Source organism: Ambystoma mexicanum, chromosome 12 (genome assembly GCF_040938575.1).
Source record: "Ambystoma mexicanum isolate Mex_15411 chromosome 12, UKY_AmexF1_1, whole genome shotgun sequence".
Classification (NCBI taxonomy): Eukaryota; Metazoa; Chordata; class Amphibia; order Caudata; family Ambystomatidae; genus Ambystoma; species Ambystoma mexicanum.
Genome location: NC_090936.1, coordinates 5102784 through 5124009, shown reverse-complemented (window position 1 = coordinate 5124009; position 21226 = coordinate 5102784). Strand labels below are relative to the sequence as shown.

At 45.7% G+C, this 21226-nt stretch overlaps 1 protein-coding gene across 2 annotated transcripts in view; it reads right to left on the bottom strand.

Annotated features, from left to right (window-relative positions):
* OPTN (optineurin) overlaps positions 1–21226 on the bottom strand; it is a 198742-nt gene that overhangs the window by 130595 nt on the left and 46921 nt on the right. The window contains exons 3-4 of one of the 2 annotated variants that reach the window (XM_069627795.1): positions 15189–15391; positions 10804–10983 (exon numbers count right to left, since the gene is read on the bottom strand). In XM_069627795.1, the coding sequence (XP_069483896.1) occupies positions 10804–10983; positions 15189–15391 (383 nt within the window). The remainder of the gene's footprint in view (positions 1–10803; positions 10984–15188; positions 15392–21226) is intronic. The other variant, XM_069627794.1, reaches the window with a different exon arrangement.

The following is a 21226-nucleotide window of genomic DNA, read 5'->3' as shown; positions in this document are numbered from 1 at the left end:
ACATTTTTGTTTGTAGAAAGTGATGATTGGAGATGATGTATCTTTGCCATATTATTTCTTCAAGAGGATTGCTTGCGAAGACAGATTTTTACATTTTGTCACATCACGGCAGAGATGGCGGGTATGGAATCGCTGGCGCGGGATTGCTGGCGTGACAGTCCGTCATTGATTTTCCTGCTCAGCGATTCCCTGCGCCGTCCTGGACGTTGCGCGCGTATGAGGCCGGAGGTATTAATTCCACCACTTCCGGGTTACGTGCGCGTTGCAATGTTCCAGATTTCTTCCAGTGTTGCTGCCGCTCCTGTGATTGTTCCCGCTATCATTTTTTCTTGTCTTTCTTGCCCTGCTAGGGTTACACTGCCTCCCCCTTGTTTCTAGTTAGCCTTTTCCCTCCTTTTCTCCCTGTTTGCTGCCTTCCTTTCTTCCTTCCTTTTTCCCTTCCTCCTTTTTTCCGTTCCTTGTTACTCCCTGGTACCTTGTTGGATCCGCTGGTTTACTGACCCTGCCTGCTCACCGGATGTCTTCGCTACTCCTTTGTACCTTGTTGGATCTGCTGGTTTACTGACCCTGCCTGCTCTCCAGACTGCCTGGTCTACTCCCTTGTACCCTGCTGGATATACTGTTTTACAGTCCCGTGTTATCTACCGACCTGCTTTGGAGTTACCTGGTTCCTCGCTGTGCTTCTGGTTCCAACCGGTGCCGGTTGGATGGTCGACTCTTCCACCACCTACCATTCTCCAGCGCTTCAGTCTACTTCGCACTTCTACCAGAAGGAAGTCTTTAGGGGTTTTTTGTGCCGTTGGCTTTTTCCCCTGGGTGGCGCTCCCGGTGGGAACGCCCCCGTTGACCCTATCTTAGTGGCACGGTGGCATCCTATCGAGGGCGTCCTTATCTTCATTAAAAAAAAGGAGAAGCCTTCAAGACACAAGGAAGGAAAACTTAAGAAGAAAGTGGAAGGTGAGGAGTTGGGGGAAGGGGGTGAATCTGCTTTTTCCTCTGAAGAAGAAGATATAACCGACATTACTGACAGGTTGCAACGCCAACAAGAAACCGAGATGGCAACTCCACTGCAAGTACAAGAACTTATAGCTGCCGTCCAAAACCTTAACCTGGAAGTTCAGAATCTTAAGGCCGCCAATGCAGCACTACAACAAAGAATGACGGATAGAGAACGACCTTCTTCAGATCTACCTTCACTTCCTTTGGTATCAGGCACATTTGATGGTTCGCCTAAGCGAGTAAAGGAATTCCTCGATGCATGTAATCTACACTTTTCATTCCGTCCTCAAACATTTGCCTCAGATCATGCCAACGTAGGATTCATGATTACCCACATGACGGGTAATGCCCTGGCTTGGGCCACTCCTTTGGTTAATCAACCCGATCCTGTACTACAGAATTATGATGATTTCAAGACTTTACTCCAACAAACCTTTTTGCGTACGGAAAGTACCTTCCTGGCCTCCGAAGATCTCTTGGGCAACACAGACTTACTCTCTTATATTACCACCTTTAAGCAGATAGCCGCCGAAGCTGGCTGGCAGGAACAGGCTCAGTACGCCATTTTTCGTCGAGGGCTGAGAGAGGATCTCAAGGACGAGTTGGCACGAATAGATCGCCCAACATCTTTTTCGGATCTTATAACTGCCACTCTTCGAATTGATTTTCGACTGTCAGAACGGCGGTCTGAAAGAAAGAAGACCAAATTCTTCAGTCACACTCCCCCTGAGACTCAGTCACCTTCCTCTGTACCCTCTTTTCGACCAAGCAAGGAGGAACCAATGCAAATTGGAACAGCTCGAGCCCCACTCACCCCGGAGGAACGTAAGAGGAGACGAGATGGCAATATGTGTATGTACTGTGGAGCCTCAAATCACTTGCTGCGTGACTGTCCAGATGTCCCACCAAGACGTTCGGGAAACGAGCGCCCTCGGTAAGTGTTAGGACGCACTCCCGAGGGGCCATCTCAAGTCCTTATGCTACTCTATCAGTGTCTTCTTCAAGTACTCCAGAGGATTCCCGGCTTATGGTTCTTACTGTTACCTTATCGTTGGGCAAGACTGAGATTGTAACCCAGGAATTGCTAGATTGTGGCGCTGCCGGAAACTTCATCGACACCTTGTGGGCTGAACAGAAGGGTATCAACCGCCTGGCTAAACAAGAGGACCAGAAGGTAGAGGGAGTTGACGGAGAACCTTTGAGTTCCTGCCTGATCTCACACACCACTGAAGAACTAAACCTACGCATTCAGCAGCATTCTGAAATGATCTCATTCAATATTATTCGAGCAGCTCATTTCCCTATCATACTGGGGATAGGGTGGCTGAGAAGACATAACCCTTACATAGACTGGACTAAGAACATACTGAGCTTTCAGTCCGCTTTCTGTAAGGCCGAATGCCTTCCAGAGCCAAGGTTCGAGACCGTCCAGACCACCAGTATCTACGACTCCAGACTCATCCACTGCCTTCCTCATCACCTCCAGGAATACGCTGAAGTAGTGACTGAGAAATCTCCTAGCGAACTACCTCCTCACAGACCGGAAGATTGATGCTTAGACCTTATCCCAGGAGCATTAGTCCCGTTTTGCAGGATGTTTCCTCTATCACTCAGAGAGAGACACTTCCTCCGGGAGTACCTGGATAACAACTTGGCCAATGGACTCATAAGACCAACGAAATCTCCAGCAGGAGCTTCGCTATTTTCCAAGAAGGATTCTCAGGAGTTAAGACCCTGTATCGATTACAGGGGTCTGAACAAGGTGACCATTAAAGACAGATACCCAATGCCTCTGATTTCCGAAATCATTCAAGCTGTTCATGGCGCCACAGTTTTTACCAAAGTTGGATCTCCGGAACGTATACCACCTTCTCCGGATCCAAAAGGGGGATTAATGGAAGACAGCGTTCCGGACTCCTTATGGGTTATATGAATACCAGGTGATGCCATTTGGATTGGTAAATGCCCCTTCAGTTTTCCAGCGTTTCATGGACAGAATATTTTCAGATTTACTGTGCCAGACCACCATTGTCTACCTCGACGATATCCTAGTGTACTCCCGGACTACAGAAAAACATCAAGATCATGTCGAAGAGGTTTTCCAGAGATTAAGAGACAACAGTCTCTCAGTCAAGTTAGAAAAATGCGTGTTTTCTGCAACCTCAATTCTGTATCTGGGATTCATATTGTCAAGTCAGGGTATTGCCATGGACCCTCGCAAAGTATCCGCCATCCTGGAGTGGCCTTCCCCTACCTCTATCAAGGAGGTACAAAGGTTCCTAGGATTAGCAAACTTTTACCGTAAATTCATTTCCAATTTTTCTCACAGGATAATACCCATTACCTCCTTGCTCAAGAAATCTTCTAATCCGTTTTCCTGGTCCAACAAGGCTGAAGACAGCTTTCGCCAACTCAAGGAAGCCTTTTGTACTGCTCCCATCCTTCAACAGCCAGATCAAGACCAACCCTTCATTGTTGAGACAGACGCCTCCTCCTCTGCCATAGGGGCAGTTTTGTTACAAGAACATCAAGGAGTAGAACACCCGATTGCTTATTTCTCTAAAACTCTCAATGCCAGCCAAAAGAACTATTCCGTCATTGAGCGTGAACTATTGGCCATTAAGTCGTCCTGTTTGGAGTGGCGACATCTACTAAAGGGAGGTAAACATCCATTTTCCCTCAGAACCGATCATAAGAACTTACAAGTACTGCGACAATTTGAGTGTTACAACACACGTCAAGCTCGATGGGCCCACTTTTTTGCCCAGTTTGATTCTGATATTACCTACATTCCGGGGCGTCAGAATCTTGTCGCTGACTCTCTGTCCCGCCGAGGAGACTACATGTCAGGATCTGATTATGCTCATGATCTGATGTTTCCTCTACCAAGACGGATAGGAGTACTAACCTCGTTTCTGAGTCAAGTGAAAGAAGCCTCAGGAGGCAAATTTGAGTTAGAGAAACACCCTCACAACATCCAATACGACATCAAGGAGGGTCTCTACCTTGTGGAAGGCAAGTTGTATTTGCCTACTTCCTACTTCCGGAAACTGGCTTTAAAGTGGTGTCATGATTCCAAGATGGCTGGTCATAGGGGCACCACAGGCACTTTGGACTATCTTCAGAGACATTTCTACTGGCCAAATATGAAAAGAGATGCGAACCGTTATGTACAATCCTGCATGACCTGTCTTCGTAGTAAGAGTACCCGTCTAAGACCTTTAGGACTTTTGGAACCCAATGCCGTTCCTGATGGTCCTTGGAACGTCATTTCAGCCGATTTCATAGTAGACTTACCTCCATCCCAAGGGTGCACATGCATCATGGTTGTGATCGATTATTTCACTAAGATGGCTCACTTCTCTCCTCTACCTAGTATTCCGACAGCAGCTGGCATGGCCGAAACATTTATCAAGGACGTCTTCCGTCTCCATGGGGTACCTAAGAAGATCATCTCTGATCGGGGTAGCCAGTATACTTCTCAATTCTGGAAGAAGTTATGCGACCGATTGGGAATAGAGAGAGCCTTGATGTCCGGGTTCCACCCTCAATCCAATGGACAAACAGAACGCCTCAATGGTACCTTGGAGCAATACCTGCGATGCTATGTGAACCCTCAACAGGATAATTGGGTCTCTCTACTACCCCTGGCAGAGTTCTCTTACAATAACTCTTTTCATTCTACTCTCGCTCTAACCCCTTTTTTCTGCAATTACGGCTATCACCCCCAGGCCTTACTGCCCGTCTCTAATCTATCTACCAGCTTACCCACTGTAGATTCCACTCTCGCCATATTGCGAGACATTCACCTGTAGGCCAAACAAAACCTTAGTGAAGCCCAAGAGAGGTACAAGATTCAGGCCGACAAACATCGCAACCCGGTCCCTAGATGGGAGGTGGGTTCTCGTGTCATGTTATCCACGAGATACTTACCTCGATGGGCACACCCTTCCAAGCTTTCCCCTAGATATCTAGGTCCGTACGAAATTACACAAGTTATCAACCCGGTGGCCTTTAGATTAAAATTACCCAAAGGCCTGCACAGAGTCCACCCAGTGTTTCATGCTTCTCAACTTAAATGTTTTCATGAAGACACTTGGTCTCGTCAGCCCAAAAGAACCCTCTTGCCTGCAAATTCTACCCAGGAGGAATTGGAAGTTGCCCAAATCTGTGATTCCTGTTATCGTAGGGGTAGGTTGGAATACCTGGTACGTTGGAAGGGTTATCACTGGTCCGAAAATTCATGGGAACCAGCCCCTCACGTCCATGCCCCACTTTTAGTCCGCAGGTTCTATCATTTCCATCCTGGCAAACCTGGGGGTGGCCTCCCTAGGAGGGGGCATACGGTCACATCACGGCAGAGATGGCGGGATCGCTGGCGTGACAGTCCGTCATTGATTTTCCTGCTCAGCGATTCCCTGCGCCGTCCTGGACGTTGCGCGCGTATGAGGCCGGAGGTATTAATTCCACCACTTCCGGGTTACGTGCGCGTTGCAACGTTCCGGATTTCTTCCAGTGTTGCTGCCGCTCCCGTGATTGTTCCCGCTAGCATTTTTTCTTGTCTTTCTTGCCCTGCTAGGGTTACACTGCCTCTCCCTTGTTTCTAGTTGGCCTTTTCCCTCCTTTTCTCCCCGTTTGCTGCCTTCCTTCCTTCCTTCCTTCCTTTTTCCCTTCCTCCTTTTTTCCGTTCCTTGTTACTCCCTGGTACCTTGTTGGATCCGCTGGTTTACTGACCCTGCCTGCTCACCGGACTGTCTTTGCTACTCCTTTGTACCTTGTTGGATCTGCTGGTTTACTGACCCTGCCTGCTCTCCGGACTGCCTTGTCTACTCCCTTGTACCCTGCTGGATCTACTGTTTTACAGTCCCGTGTTATCTACCGACCTGCTTTGGAGTTACCTGGTTCCTCGCTGTGCTTCTGGTTCCAACCGGTGCCGGTTGGATGGTCGACTCTTCCACCACTTACCATTCTCCAGCGCTTCAGTCTACTTCGCACTTCTACCAGAAGGAAGTCTTTAGGGGTTTTTTGTGCTGTTGGCTTTTTCCCCTGGGTGGCGCTCCCGGTGGGAACGCCCCCGTTGCCCCTATCTTAGTGGCACGGTGGCATCCTATCGAGGGCGTCCTTATCTTCATTAAAAAAAAGGAGAAGCCTTCAAGACACAAGGAAGGAAAACTTAAGAAGAAAGTGGAAGGTGAGGAGTTGGGGAAAGGGGGTGAATCTGCTTTTTCCTCTGAAGAAGAAGATATAACCGACGTTATTGACACATTTAGATCTTAATACCCCCATCCACCCGCTTTCATTGAGGTTACAACTGATGTGAATTCCCAAGTAGGTGATTGAATCAACTTTCTCAAGACTTTATTATTTACTTATGTACCATCTCAAACTTTATTTTCTTTTACATAATGCACTTGCTAATACCATTATCTTTGTTTCCTTGATGTTAAGACACAGGTTGTTGTTTTTCATGCAGCTTTCTAGCGTGGTGATCCTTTGTTGCAGTCATGTTACCTTCTGGTGGAAGAGGACGAGATCGTCTGCATATAGGACCGAAGGTACCTGATTTTCATGAAGTTTTGGGGTAAAAGCTCCGATAGCATTTTGGCTCACATCCATTTCGGATAGCTAGATGTTGAATAGGGCAGCTGCTAGGGGCCAGCTTTGTTTTAGCCCCCTAAAGATGTTGATGTTTTCAGAAAACACACCTTCTATGGATATTCGCACTTGGATTGAAGTGGAAGTGTAGAGAGCCTTGATTGCTTTTAGTAAGTCTTCAGGACATCCCCATGCTCGCATCTTGATCCATAGTTTCTCGCGACAGACACCATCAAAGGCTTGTTCCAAGTCGACGAATGCAGCATACGGCTTTGACTTTGCTTTGATGGCTTTGAGCTTCAGTAGTGTCAACAAGAACAGATTGAGATTGGTGCTGACGGCTCTTACAAAGCCTGATTGTCTGGATCCAGTCGACTGGAACAATTTGCCCAATTCTTTAGATGTTGTAGTAGTATCACACTAAAGATCTTTCCTGATCTCATTGAACAATAGCATACAAAAGTCCGCCCATGCTTCTGAATTTTGTTTTAGGGTGGCATTTAATGGGCCTTCTGGGCCTGAGGCCAGCAAAGAGCTTAGCTTTTTAATCAGCTTCACAATGTCATCTTTATCAAATTTGATATTCCAAGAATTAGTTGTAGTCTTTCGTTGTGGAGTTTTATAGCACTTCAGCGCCGCAAATAGCTTGGTAAAGTGCGACTGCCATTGTTTTTCTGATACTACATTTGGAAGAGAGGTTCATTGGATGATTGTGTTATTAATGAGCAAGGCCCATAACTCACGCGATTTCTTTGAACAGATACATTCCAACATTTGTTCAGCATCATTTTGAGACCTAGTTGCCTTCGAAGCAATCAGCCAATTCTTGCACGGTTATTTTCTGGCTCGTTAGCTTGATTTTGTCCCCACTCTGACTTCTGTTGATTTGTCACAGGTCGGCTCTATATTTTCTCCCGAGTAGCATCAGGCCTTCGTTATATGCGTGCAGTATTATGAGGGGAATCACAGCATTTTCTTTTATGATTTTGTCTGAAGGCTAATAGAACGCCAGTATAATCTAGTGCTATGTTCCTCATCTTTGCATTCGTACGGTAAGTCTCAGTAATGAAGTGAATGTCAAATGGGCTAATTCTTAATCTGTTGCCTCCATATGTGACTTGAAGAGGAGGTAGTGATCGAACATCGTTATGTCATTGCAGCTTCTTCCGTGTTATTATTAACAAATGATCATCACTGGTCGTAGTCGGATTGATTGTTAAGGTATCAATCAGAGTTCTTATGTTTCTCGAGACATAGTAATAGTCCAAGTGAGCCCTTTGTTCATTACGATTCCATGAGAATTTGGCAGGAACGTCTCCTTTGATTTGCCCATTTAGCATGAGAAGGCCACATAGGCTTAATTCTCGCTCTCGCTGGGCTGCTCTGCTCTTTAATTAAGATTTTTCAATGATCTTGCCCTGAATGTCTAAGCATTTGATGTTAAGGTCGAAACATATAATCATATGTGGATCGATGAAGTCAATGTAATTGTTGTCAATTAAAGCGTTTGCGGCTTCCTTTTTTGCTCAATTCCAATAAAGGTCGAATATGATCAGCGTTTTTTTGGTCGCTGTAGATGGATCTTGCCAATCAAATGCCAGTCTCTGCGTAAATGAGTTCAAATTCTGCTCATCAAGGAAGTCTAAATCTGGTCCCAGTTTTATCAATGTTAGAAGTCCCAAGTGAGGCTGCCCAGTTATTCTTTTGGAGGCTGGAATTAGATAAACACTGAATCCATCACAAATAGGAGTTTCCCTTAGCCATGTTTCCTAGCAACATATAGTGTCATACGCTTTGAGATTCAGCTCGTATTCCTTGAAAAGGTGAAGGAAGCCTCTGGTCTTCCGGGTCCCACTTTTAACGCTCTTAGTTCTTTTATTGTGGTTGTTACTTCATGCATTCGTTTGTCAGGGCTCCTGCAATCCACACCAGTCTTGCTGATCATCTTTTGACGCAACTTTTGATTGTCTGTTATCTTTCTTGCAGGACCATTATTCGCATTGAATTAGGTGGTGAACAGGGAGTAACCTCTACTGTCACTGAATATTTATGAAATCATGTAGATTAACACTGCTGGATTTTTTAATGTGTTTTTTCTCTATTCTGACCTAATTTCCCTGTTCTTTATTCTTGTGTTTTTCTTCCTTTTAATGGTTTCTTAATGTGTTCCATGTAATGGAAGATTGCAATTGTTTTACCTTTTGATATGTAATTATTTTTCCTGGTTTGTATGTGTAAGGTTGGCCACGAACAACCAAAATCACAATTAAAAAAACAAACCAATAAAAATCAGGATTGAAAGGTCTCCTAGTGCAAGGTCATCAGGGATTCAGAAGCCAGGGCTGTCTTATTTGGGGTCGCTGTGTATAGCACAGGGGACACCCCACCTAACGTTCCAGCAAGACCATGGGCGTGAAGAGGGTGGGAACAGCCGTGTCCCGCAGGCGGCGTGCAGGAAAGGTGGCCATCACTTTAGGACAGTGCAGGGGCCCAAACATGATCCACTAAAGAGCCATGCCACCGCACACCAATGTGAGCAGTGTGGGGGCCCGTTATCCCTCCCACATGAGAAGCAGAGCAGTGGCATATTTTGTAATATGACAGCTCTGACTATTGTTCAAGTTGTGTGGCCTTCATTTGCTCCGTTCCGGGGTGTGTGGAATTAAGGCCAAAGAGCCTCTGAAGGAGACAGGATTTAAGGCCCTATGGTACCTGGAGAGGGCTGTTGATGTGAGGCAGAGGCACTCCCAAGATAGAGCGCCACACTGTTGTATTATCTAACACAGAGGCATCCAACCTTTAGCTGGATCTTTGGACTACAACTTCCATTAGCCTTAGCCAGTGTACTAAATGGTGAGGGATGATGGGAGTCATAGTTCAAAGCATCAGGAGAGCCACAGGTTGCAGACCCCTGGTCCAAGAGATCTTCTATTGCCCCAGTTTGCAGTCTTGCTGGAAGAGAACTCCAGATATAGGCCTGCAAGAAATGAGGCTTCCTCTGTCCAGGCCAGGGAAATGTAGAACGCACTACATATAGGAGCCCCAAATACATTAGGACACGTGAGGAAGGGTCTCAGGAATGCCTACATTAAGAGGGAGTCACAGATGACGCAGAAGGGTAAAGGGTACCATGGTCCCCTGCACTGTAAACACAGTTTCTGCAAGTCAGGCAAGGATATCTGATCCCTGAAGAGAGAGCTCATCACTGTGTGGGAGGCGCTTGGAATGCAGAAGCAAAGCTCTACTCAATGTGAAACCGCAATAAGGTGATAGCACGAACATGCATCAGTGCGCTCATAAGAGGGCGCGGGCTGGCTTCATCCCATCACTTCAGCACAGAAATATAACTGAGGCAGGGGAAGGATGAGCCGTCTAGAGATGAGGCAAGCATGGCTCGCCCAAAGGCTACCACTGAACGACCCCTGGAAGCACTTGCTGCATATGGACACCAGCCTACAGGGAGCCTCAAGAAAGAGGGGATGTGACAGACAGACACATAACTCTCCTGGCACAAAAACTCTGGGATCTGTGACATGCATTCCCACCCAGTCAGCAGTCCTCATCTGGATGCACGAGTAAAACACAAACCTTCTACCCGCTATACCCGGCCAACATGTGATGTGAAAGGACTGTAGCATTCTCGGATTGTGTCCTCCCTGCACGTATGTCTAAGAAGTCTCGTAAACCAGCACAGGGCTTGCTTCAAAGATATGTGGAACCCACAGTCGCAGATTCGATCCCAGCTAGACCGACACCTGCCTTCATCTTTCGAAAGTTCAAGAAAGGGAGTACCAGTACATTTAGTAATAATTGTTGTGTGTTTAAAGGTCTTCATCTACTTGTCTCTGAAGACGGAAAGGTGCTTCTGACGGCCACCACAGTGCATCCAGAACGCATTAACCACCATGTCAATTGTCAATCGCCTTTGCACACAATCTGGTTAGGGCCGGGGGGATGGCTCAGGGAAACATGCTTGGCTTGGAAGCAAGACAACACAGAGCAACACAGGTTTGAATCTCAGTGCTATGCTTAGAAACTGGTCTCCAGTATTAAGCAGGTTACAAAAGATTAATTAATTTAACAAAGGAATTGAATTGCTATGCTTTCTGTTAAAGCAATAATGTTTCTCATTGAACATATTGGGAGTTAGAGTGGGTAAGCTCTAATGGAAACCCCTGGCCAATACCCACCCAGTACGTGGCAACTTACAGACATCCTAATTTCTATGAAGGAGTCCTCGGATGAAGCGCTGCTCAGTTTGAGCTGCAAATCTGAAATGATGCTCAGCAGGTCTTTCTTCTCTGCTTGAAGTTTTGCCACTTGCCTCTTCATCTGCTCATTTTCCTCGACTAAGGCTTTCCTGGAAGCCACGGCACCTTCATCGGTCCCCTTAAAAAAGGGAAAAAGAAAACAAGTCAATTATACATAGCAAGGAATTTCATTGTCCTCCAATGACTGATCAGAAATGTAGCCTAGGCCAGGAATTACTCTTCCAGCTATGACTTAGCACCACGGTGGGGCGGTGGCTGGTGTTGGAAAACTGCAAGTACGGTAAAAAATGAAGACAACACAAGGGTCTGTACTATTAGAGAAAATTGGCACGGGTGACGTCGAAGAACACTTCCACTGCACCAGTCCGAAAGCTATTGTCAATGAAAGCGTGCATTGTACTCTGGTGCAAACACGGCACTGTACCAGAGCAAGGTTTCTGTATTACGCTAGAACTCAAACCTTTCTCATCACTGGATTCTTGAATGCAGACCCCAAACATGCCAAAAACCAGGCATTGTTTTGTCAATTACATTTTATGTACCATCTATAACACTTTTAAAATGCTGTCTTCTAGGTTAGGGGGCTCGTCTAACCTGGGATTTAACCTTTTGGTAAAAAATCTACAGGACAAAATGTACCTTTATGCCTTGATCCTCACTAATTTTCTACCCTATACCACAAGCCAAATTTTGCATACATATTAAAACTAAAGCATACACCTTTAAAAAATAGAAATAAATATAAAAAAACCAACAGTAGTCCAAGAATTTGTGTTTTCATTTAAGAATTGTATTTACTGTTTTGAAAAAGACCACATGCAACAGTAAATGGCTGCGTTTAAACAAGATTAAAAAAGAGGTCTTGTTTTCAGCAGTAGCCTGCCATGCACTCAGCAGCGATGCAGGGCTGCAGCGGCCTGCCATGCACTCAGCATTCAGTAGCAATGCAGGGTTGCAGCGAACATCTGAGATAATCCCACACATTTGGTTTTTAAAAGAGGGCTCATTAAAAATGTAAGGAAGGGACAGGAGGTTAGTGCTAATGAGTGTTTCATTAAGGTTGAGGTATAAGAGGAAAAGGGTAAGGGGAGGGTTTTCTTAGGCCCCACACCCTGTTTAAAGGTAAGGGGAGGTGAAGAAAGGCAAAGTTATAAAACAGGCATCGAATGGGACAGAGGACACTGGTTAGTGGACGAGTATCTACGGTGGGAAGAGAAATGGCGACCAAATGGGGCCAGACAGACTTGTGTGTTTCACTGATCTAGATTTTCTTTCAGTTAACGACGTCTCCCTTAAAATCTAAGAATAACGATGCTCACTCCACCAGCGTCCTTATGCTACAGGGCCTTCTCATTCAGTGGGAGAACGGTACGCATGTTTACGTCTGTTGAGCAAAGGAGCATGACATGATATGAAAGCGAACTTTGAATAGCTTTGCAGGCCTATTGTTAGGCAATATGCTTGTTGCAAAAGGTGTAGTTTTGTGCCACTTTATTTTATTGTTCCCACAACACATGTTTTAAATCAGTGCAACCACATCCTTCGGGACAGATTACGGAGCCAAACACATGGTGGTATTGAAGAGTGAGATTTCAGTCTGATGCAAGGGTGTCGAAGAAGGAAGCTGACACAAAGGTGGCATGGTTCTGGTTACAGACTTATTTCTCAAATAGAAAACCTCACTGTCCCTATTTCTACGAGGGGTTTCCCTGCATGGTGGGCAAGGCGCCCGCGCAACTACGCCGCGACCCAGAACACATTCAGCGGAGTAAGCTCCCAGCTGCCGGCGTGCATTGAATACTAGACGTGAGAAGGATGCAGAGTTAGAGGTTGGCGAAAAACCAGAGCGGAAGGAACAATAAAACCAAAAGAGAAATCCGAGTGAGTGCCGATACCCCCAAGCAAGTTCACCCCCGATGAACACAGGAACTGGGGTACGCTGGAGTAGCGGGAAGCTGCCAGGAGGACACGTCATACTGTCACAAAACACTTCAGTTTTGTCCAACCCTCTACCCTCCTCCGTCTCCTCACCTGTTGAACTGGACTCTGTTCTGTATCCTACAGGTTCCCTGTATTGAAGTGAAGAATGTGATTGAAACCTGCCTCGGTATGAAGCCACAGTTGCCACCAAGGAGCTGTGGCTTCCTGTGACTCCACCCCGAAGCAGGTAGATGTAAACGGGGAAAAAGCCTTAGGCAACAGAAAACCCCGAATTCCGATGCGTCTGGTCTTGGAGGAATATCCAGGAGCAGGAGTAATCTATCCCGTAGCTGAAGGAATAAGCAGAGCACACTCTGGCACCAGTGTAGCAGGAACTCTGGCTCCGGTGTGATCATCAGGAAAAAAAAGGTAAACAAGTCCTTAGCTGCCGGGAGCAGGATGAAGACTGACAACTGAGGAAGGCAGACAGTCAGAAGAAATGAAAAAAAAAAGAGAGAGAGGAAAGGGTAGGGAAGTTGCCGCGGGGTGGCTAAGAACGGGAGAGCACTGAGAGTGCAGAAAACCCAAACGAGAGCAATAGCGCTGAAACTAGCACAGGAACAATCGCCAAGCAAAAAGTGTGACGTTGCAATGCACGAGCCGTGAAAAAGCCGTGAAAAAGACTAGACCACCACCATGAGATGAAAGATAGACGTGATGGGATAGTTAATGGGATAGTTAATGGCCGCTCCACCTAAACTTGTGTCATTGCCTCCAGGAGCCGGCACCCATGACACATACAGAGCAGAGGCGATCATTCTTATAAGTATAATATTGGAAGAGAAACGCAAGATATTGAGATATTTAAGGAACTATTCAAGAGTAAGAATGAATGTGAGATATTAACTCAGTAGAGACGGACAAGAGGGGAGAGAAAAAAGAACCACAAGAGACAATTTGAAATGAAATAATTGCAGAAAAGTGAAGAGACCACCCGAGGAAGAGGACTAATACATGGTGTAAATTAGCAGTGTCAAGTGAAATAAACAATGACAGAAAGCACGCAGTAAGGAGATCCCAAGACTGGGGAAGTCTCAAAACACATCAAACCTGTGAACCCTATAAGGTACAAGGAGGAGGCTCGAAAGATTGTGTCAACAACAATAATGATGAGGATCAAATAGGTTGGAGGTAAAAGCATAGTACCACAAAGAGACATTTACATTTCGAAGAGTGGGATCAAATGAAGAGACCCAGAGAACAAGCCATAACACAAAAAGGCAAAGGGGAGGCCATTCGAACAGAGACATTCGTTTGGCCCAGTTTAGTTATTGATTATGTGGCATACGATTGGTAGCATATCCCTCAATTAGGTGGAATTGTGAATAATAGCATATCCCACACTTAGATAGACTTGTGAATGCTATCATTCACAATTCCTTTCAGGTGTGGCACGTGCCATCATGTCCCACACTTAGATGCTACTGTAAATGATAGATAGAATTGTGAATGATAGCATATCCCGCACTTAGGTGGAATGGTGAATGATAGCATATCCCACACTTAGATAGACTTGTGAATGATATCATGTCTCACACTTATTGTTGAACTTAGAAATTGTGCCTAATGTACGCCCCCTGTCCTGCTCTCATGCTTGATCGCAGGCGCTTACTGATATCCACCATATCACACTACTATGCTTACTCTCCCTTATACACCTTCATTCAACTAGAACACAGCTGTACTATGACACATTCGGTAAAGCTGTTCTCATAATGACATGACCCCACGAACTCCACATCATCCTAATAAAACACAGCTAGCTGAGCACTTTCCGGATAGTTTAGGTGTCTCCTCAGGCCTAACGCAGCCAGAACTCAGTCTGGGTGTCCACCCTCCAGACTGAACACATCCAACTGATTTCCTCAGCACCACACCTACCGCTAAGAAGCAGCTATCATGCAACAACCACACCAGCTGCACACATATCCGGTGCACCCACGCACCATACTACACTCTCTCTACTGACTGAACTGTGGTTCCCGAGGGCGTTCAACCTACCAATGATACATAAGGCGCTATATAAATGCCAAATAACATAACATAACATTATTAGTGGTACGGATAAGTAGATGTAGGTTTGGACTGAGGATATTTTTCATTTATTGACTTCCTGACAAGACGAGCACCGTTAGTTTAGTGGGATAGGCACGGAAATACCCTACAGGCCTAGGCCGACATAGGGCTTTTCTTTAGTCTTTAAATAAAAGACGTTCAAATGTCCAGCTTCTGTCTAACTCATTTTACCTTCTATTACATCTACAGAGCACTGGAAAAAGTGAACTAAAATAAGTTTCTAATGCACCGTTTTTCAAATAAGTTCCAGAATGGTGCTGCGTTTACCTGAAGAGGCCCTTCTTTTTGCAATTGTAACTGTTCGTAGTCTTTCTTCAATTTTTCATAAACGGCACTGACTTCTAGCAGGCGCTGCTTTGCTTCTTTGAATTTGAACTCGTAGAACTCTCGCTCCGTCCGCTGTTTCTCTCGCCAAGTCGAGAGCTCTTCATAGCGATCCTTCATGGTTTGGTTGTTCTGTTTCATGGCTTCTGGAAAAAAGGTGGAACACATATTTAATTGACGGTCTAGTTCGAACTTGTGGGAAGGCGAAATAAACAAAGCAGGCAAGGCACCTCATAATTTACAAAATATTGTACAGTTAAGAAAGTGGAATTTTAAAACATTTCTCACAAACCTACCTTCAACTTCGGTGTGTGGACTGGCCACAGGTTTACACCTTGTGTCGAATCAACCAAACAGGGCTAGGAAGCATAGTTGCAACTCTATTTCTGATGAGGATGGATTTGGGATAAACGCCTATGGGGAGGTGAGGGGTTTATCCACAAAAGTATCCTCCCATCGTGGACCTACATAAGCAAAAGGTGTCAGGATGCAGGAACCAAAAGCGTATCAGGGGTTTTAAGTTTAAGCAAAACTAATCTGAAGAGTATAGCGCCCAACACACGTCCTTGTTCCTCAAAGCACATCTCAGGGATAAAGTGCCACGATTGCCAACTTGCCCCAGAGACAGTCTCAGGCAGCCCTACTGATAAGGGGTGTATCAGCCACTTTTACTCCCTAAAAATAGGCAAATACTCTCAAAAATTGAAAATGGGGAGTCACCTGGCTCCCACATGGGCGTCGGTCGGACCCGGCAGCTGCGGTCTCCACCCACGTGATGCGAGTGTAGCAATGACTGACTGGATCTGCCCTCCTAATCGTGTCTGCTTAACTCGTAGAAATATTCTCCTGCAAGTGGAGAGATGGATTTAGCCACTTCTGGATTCAAGTGATGGCACCCCCACAGTCCTCCGCAACTAATCACCTCCGAAATGCCCACGTAGCAATCTCACCTTATATTCTTGAAAGATGAGCTCTGCATCCTGCGTGGATTTGCAGGGGTGCGTCGATTCCAGTTACTTCACTGGTTTGAAGGCTCGGGAGAGTTCCGGAGAGTATTGACTCAGAGGTTCCTGGTGAGGACCAGTAAGTGTTAAGTTCATAGAGTTCAATATGTCCGATGTTCACTCTTGTTCCCCTCTTCCTTTCTTGTCTTGCAGCTGGCTCGTGAAAAGATGCTCTTGTGGCAGCGGGTGGTGCTCAGGTAAGAGTCTGTATTACCCGGCGCTGTCCGGTAAATGTTGCACGTGGAAAACGTGTTGTTTTGTCTCTCTTTACAGATGCGGCACGTGAAAATATGGAGAGTCACAAAAGGATGCCTCCGGTGGTAAATCAATGGTGGTAAGAATTATATTTGTTGGTTCCCTCGGCTCACCTTGTGGTTTTCTTTTGTCTCCTAGGTGCTGAAGTTCGGCGAAGACATGATGGAGGTAGCGCCGACCCGAAGGATGCTGTGAAGACTGGTGAGTATGGCGCGGTGCTGCAGCTGGAGGCGCGGCGTGTGCAGAATGATGTTCTTTACAGGTCCGGAGACGAGATGGATCCAGAAACAGGTGTGGAATAGAAATAAGTTTGTTTTCTAACCTTGTCCCTTTCTTTCCTCTTTGTTTTAGGAGCTCCGGATTCGAGAAGGGCGTGACAGAAGACTGGATGCAGGCTGCAGGCACGGTGAGTGTTACGCTGCTGGATGCAGAATAACGCGAAGCGTGTGTTGCTGGTCGGGCGTGGTTTAAATAGCCTCAAAAGTAGTCCCAGGTAAGAAGTCCCTAGAACCACACCCGAGTAAAAAATAGTCCCTGTAGAAATATAGTCCCTTTCAGGCTTCATGTTGGATTGGAGTCATTTGCAGCATGGTCTGCCTGAGGTAAGTAATGACCATGAGCCTGGCGCCTTAGGCGCCAGGACTGATTTCTACTATGAGCCTGGCGTCTAAGGCACCAGGACTGAACCCAGATAACCCCTAGCCAGGGCTGCTGAGGTTTTACTAAATGTCTAGATGCCTGCGCCGGGGCTGATGGGCTTGGTCCGGATGCCTGGGGGTAGGCATCATGACAGCACTCCCCACCAAGGCCCCTCCTAAAGTTGTTCTTCCCCTGGGCTCTGGTCTGTCTGGGAAGTTCCGATGGAATCTTTTCACCAAACGAGGTGCATGGACGTGGTCACTAGGCTCCCATGACCTTTCTTGTGGTCCGTAGCCCTTCCAATCAATTAAATAAAAAAGGTTTTATTTAACCATCTTGGAGTCCAGGATATTTTTTACCTCGAATTCAGGTTCTCCATCTATCAAGATGGGGTCGGGTGGTTTGGTTAATCTTGTTCCTGGTTGAACTGGTTTTAAAAGTGAAACATGAAAGACAGGATGAATGCGCATATTAGAGGGTAATTCCAATTTGACAGCTACCGGGTTGATAATGGCCTTAATAGTGTAAGGTCCCAAATATCTAGGGTTAAAGGTCCGAGTTCCCTTCAAAGGTATGTGTTTTGTAGCCAGCCAAACTTGATCCCCAATCTGGTATTGTGGAGTTTCACTTCTATGTTGATCAGCATTTTTCTTATATTTCTCTTTTGCTTGTTTCACATGTTCTGTTGCCTCTTTAAAGGCTTGTGTAATAGTAGAATGCAAATGACTAACTGCAGGCATTTCTAAATGCTGAGGCGAATCTAGTTCTGAGGTTCGAGGGTGATGTCCATATATGGTATAAAAGGGGCTTTGTCCGGTTCCTGAATGTACAGAGTTATTGTATGCATACTCGGAAATCCATAAAATATCTTTCCAATTACTTTTGGTCTGGTGTAGAATGCAACGTAGGTACTGTTCAAGGGTCTGGTTGGTCCTCTCCGTCTGACCATCGGTCTTGGGATGGTGACTGGTTGATAACCTCACGTCGATTTGCGCCAGTTGACAACATTTCTTCCAAAAATGTGAAATTAATTGACTACCTCGGTCAGAGACCAATACGGAATGAAATCCGTGTATTCGAACAATGTTTTCGAGGAACTCCTTGGCCAGAATTGAAGCAGAAGGTAATCCCTTTAGAGGAATAAAGTGGGCCATCTTGGAAAAAAGATCCACAATAACTAGAATGGTGTTAAATCCATTACATGGAGGTAGGTCTGTAATAAAGTCTAACGATAAGGTGTGCCATGGTGTAGGTGGAATATCCAAAGGTTGTGAGGCCAGCTGGTTTTTTCTTCTGACTTTTGTTTTGGGCGCAAATGCCACAAGACATTACAAATGACTTTACGTCTTTTCGCTAGGTGGGCCACCAGAATTGTCTCTTAATTTTAGCTTCAGTTTTTGCGATACCTGGGTGTCCTTCCATCAGGGTGTCATGATAATTGGAGATGACTAGTTCTTGTAGTTCCTTGTGTGGTAGAAATAGTCGCCCTTGATAATAAGGTAGGTCATTGATGACTGAGTAGTCCGAGCCTTTCTTCACCCAGTCCTGCAGGGCTGTTGGATCGAAGAGTTGTTGGATCTTTACTTGAATATCCTCTAGTGTCTGTACAGTGGTTATGCCAAGAATTCTTTGTTCTGAAATTATAGGCACCGGTTCCGGGTTTGCATACGCTTCTCCCATCCCTATTCGGGATAAGGCATCTGCCCTGCCATTTTTACAACCTGGTCGATAAGTGATCACGAAATCGAACTCGGCAAAGAACAATGCCCATCGAAGTTGACGCGACGATTGGGCCTTGGCTGTTTTTAAATACTGCAAGTTCCGGTGATCGGTGATTACCGTAATGGTATGCCTGGCACCGAGAAGATAATGCCACCAAGCCTTGAAGGCGGATTTTATGGCTTATAATTCTTTATCGGTAACTGCATAGTTTAACTCGGTTGCCGAGAACTTTCTGGACCAAAACACTACTGGGTGAAGTTGATCGGTTTCAGGATCCTTCTGGGACAGGACAGCTCCCATGGCTAAACTGGATGCATCAGTTTTAACTATGTATGGAAGTTCGGGGCGTGGATGCTTTAAGACAGGTGCAGACGTGAATTTCGCTTTCAGCTCTTGGAAGGCCTTTTCAGCTTCTTCGGTCCACAAGAAGCGTTTGTTTTTTCGCAAAAGTGCTTTGATAGGGTGCACAACATGTGAGAAATCCAGAATGAATCTGCGGTAGAAATTAGAAAATCCGAGCATGCTTTGTACCCCTTTAACTGAACTGGGTGATGGCCACTTGAGGATTGCACCCACCTTTCGAGAGTCCATTCGGAATCCTTTTGGAGTCAGGATAAATCCAAAGAATTCAACTTCCGTAGCATGAAAAACGCATTTTTCCAATTTTGCATATAACTTGTGCTGGCGTAGTTTCTCAAGGACTGCACGAACGTGCTTCACATGGTCTGATTCTGAAGAGGAGTACACTAGAATATCGTCTATGTATACAACAACACAAACGTCAGTGAGTTCACGAAGGACATCGTTCATAAAATACTGGAAGGCTGCTGGTGCATTGCACAACCCGAAGGGCATCACCTGGTATTCGAATAACCCATACTTAGTGCGAAAAGCAGTCTTCCATTCGTCGCCGTTCTTTACACGTACCAGTTAATATGCCCCTCGGAGAGCTAATTTAGTGTAGATGCAAGCGTCCTTTACTTGGTCTAGTAATTCGGGGATCATAGGCAATGGGTATCGGTTCTTAACCATGATCTGATTTAATGCGCGGTAGTCTATGCACGTTCTGAGGTCACCTTCCTTTTTAGGCACGAAGAACAAAGTTGAAGATGCAGGGGACTTGGATGGACGAATAAAGGCATTAGCAAGGTATTGGTCCAAGTATTGTCGTAGGTGAAGGTTTTCGGGTTCCGTAAGGGCGTAGATCCTACTACATGGAGGTTGTGCACCAGGTATGAGATCGATTTGACAATCGTATGATCTTTGAGGTGGTAGGGTGTTTGCCTGTTCCTTTTGGAAAACATCCTGGAATTCTTGATATTCCTGAGGTAACTGCACGACTGGAGTAGCGACTGTGGCCAGGCCTTGGTTCAAGGGTTTTTTCGGGTAACAAGTATGTGCACAATCCGGGAAGGTTATTCTCTTCTCTCGCCAATCAATACAAGGATTATGTGTTTCCAACCAAGGTATCCCCAGTATTATTTGGAACTGTGGGGCTTTGATTAAATCCAACACAATAGTCTCTCGATGCCCATCCTGACCCAATAGTGTCATCTCTGCGGTGGAATGAGTTACAGGCCCAGAGGCAATTTCAGTTCCATCGACTGTGGTGATGACATCCGAAGTGGTCTTTTTGCAGAGAGATAGATTCATCCTAGAAGCCAACTCGTTGTCCACATAGTTTCCTATGGCCCCGCTATCAATGTATCCCCTCACTGCGTACATACGTGATGGCTGCCTTGGATCTATAAGGACCATTGGTATGATGAAGTGCGAGGTCTGAGTATCCTTCTTCAAGCTCGGCAAGCGGACCTCTACGCTTGTCGGGCGTGGTCGTTTCCCAAATCAGGCTCTGTTTGATTTTTATCAGCAACTCTGACTACGCTTTTAGATGTTTTTATAGGGCAATCCCGTAGAAAATGTCCTGAGGCCCCACAGTACAGACACAATTGCATCTGCCGTCTTCTTTCTCTTTCCTTTTGAGTTAAGGGTCCCTTGACCCCCCCAATCTGCATCGGTTCTGATAGATCTGTTCCTTTGAGGGTAACATTGGGTTTAACCAATACCCGATTCTCGAACTTAGCTCGATCAGCCTTTCTATTCTGAAGTCGGTCGTCTAACTGGACCACTAAGTCTATATATTCTGCACAATCCTGAGGTGGGTTCACAACTTGGGCCAAAACATCTTCGAGTTCACCCCGAAGTCCACAATGAAATAATGTAATTCGTTTTACCTCTGGCCATCCGGTTTCCACCACTAACCTATTGAAAGTGGCGATATAGGTTAGTAGATCCTGGTTACCTTGTCGTAATGATAAAAGTTTGTTATCCAGGGCCTGTCCCTGTGAATGTCTGGCAAAT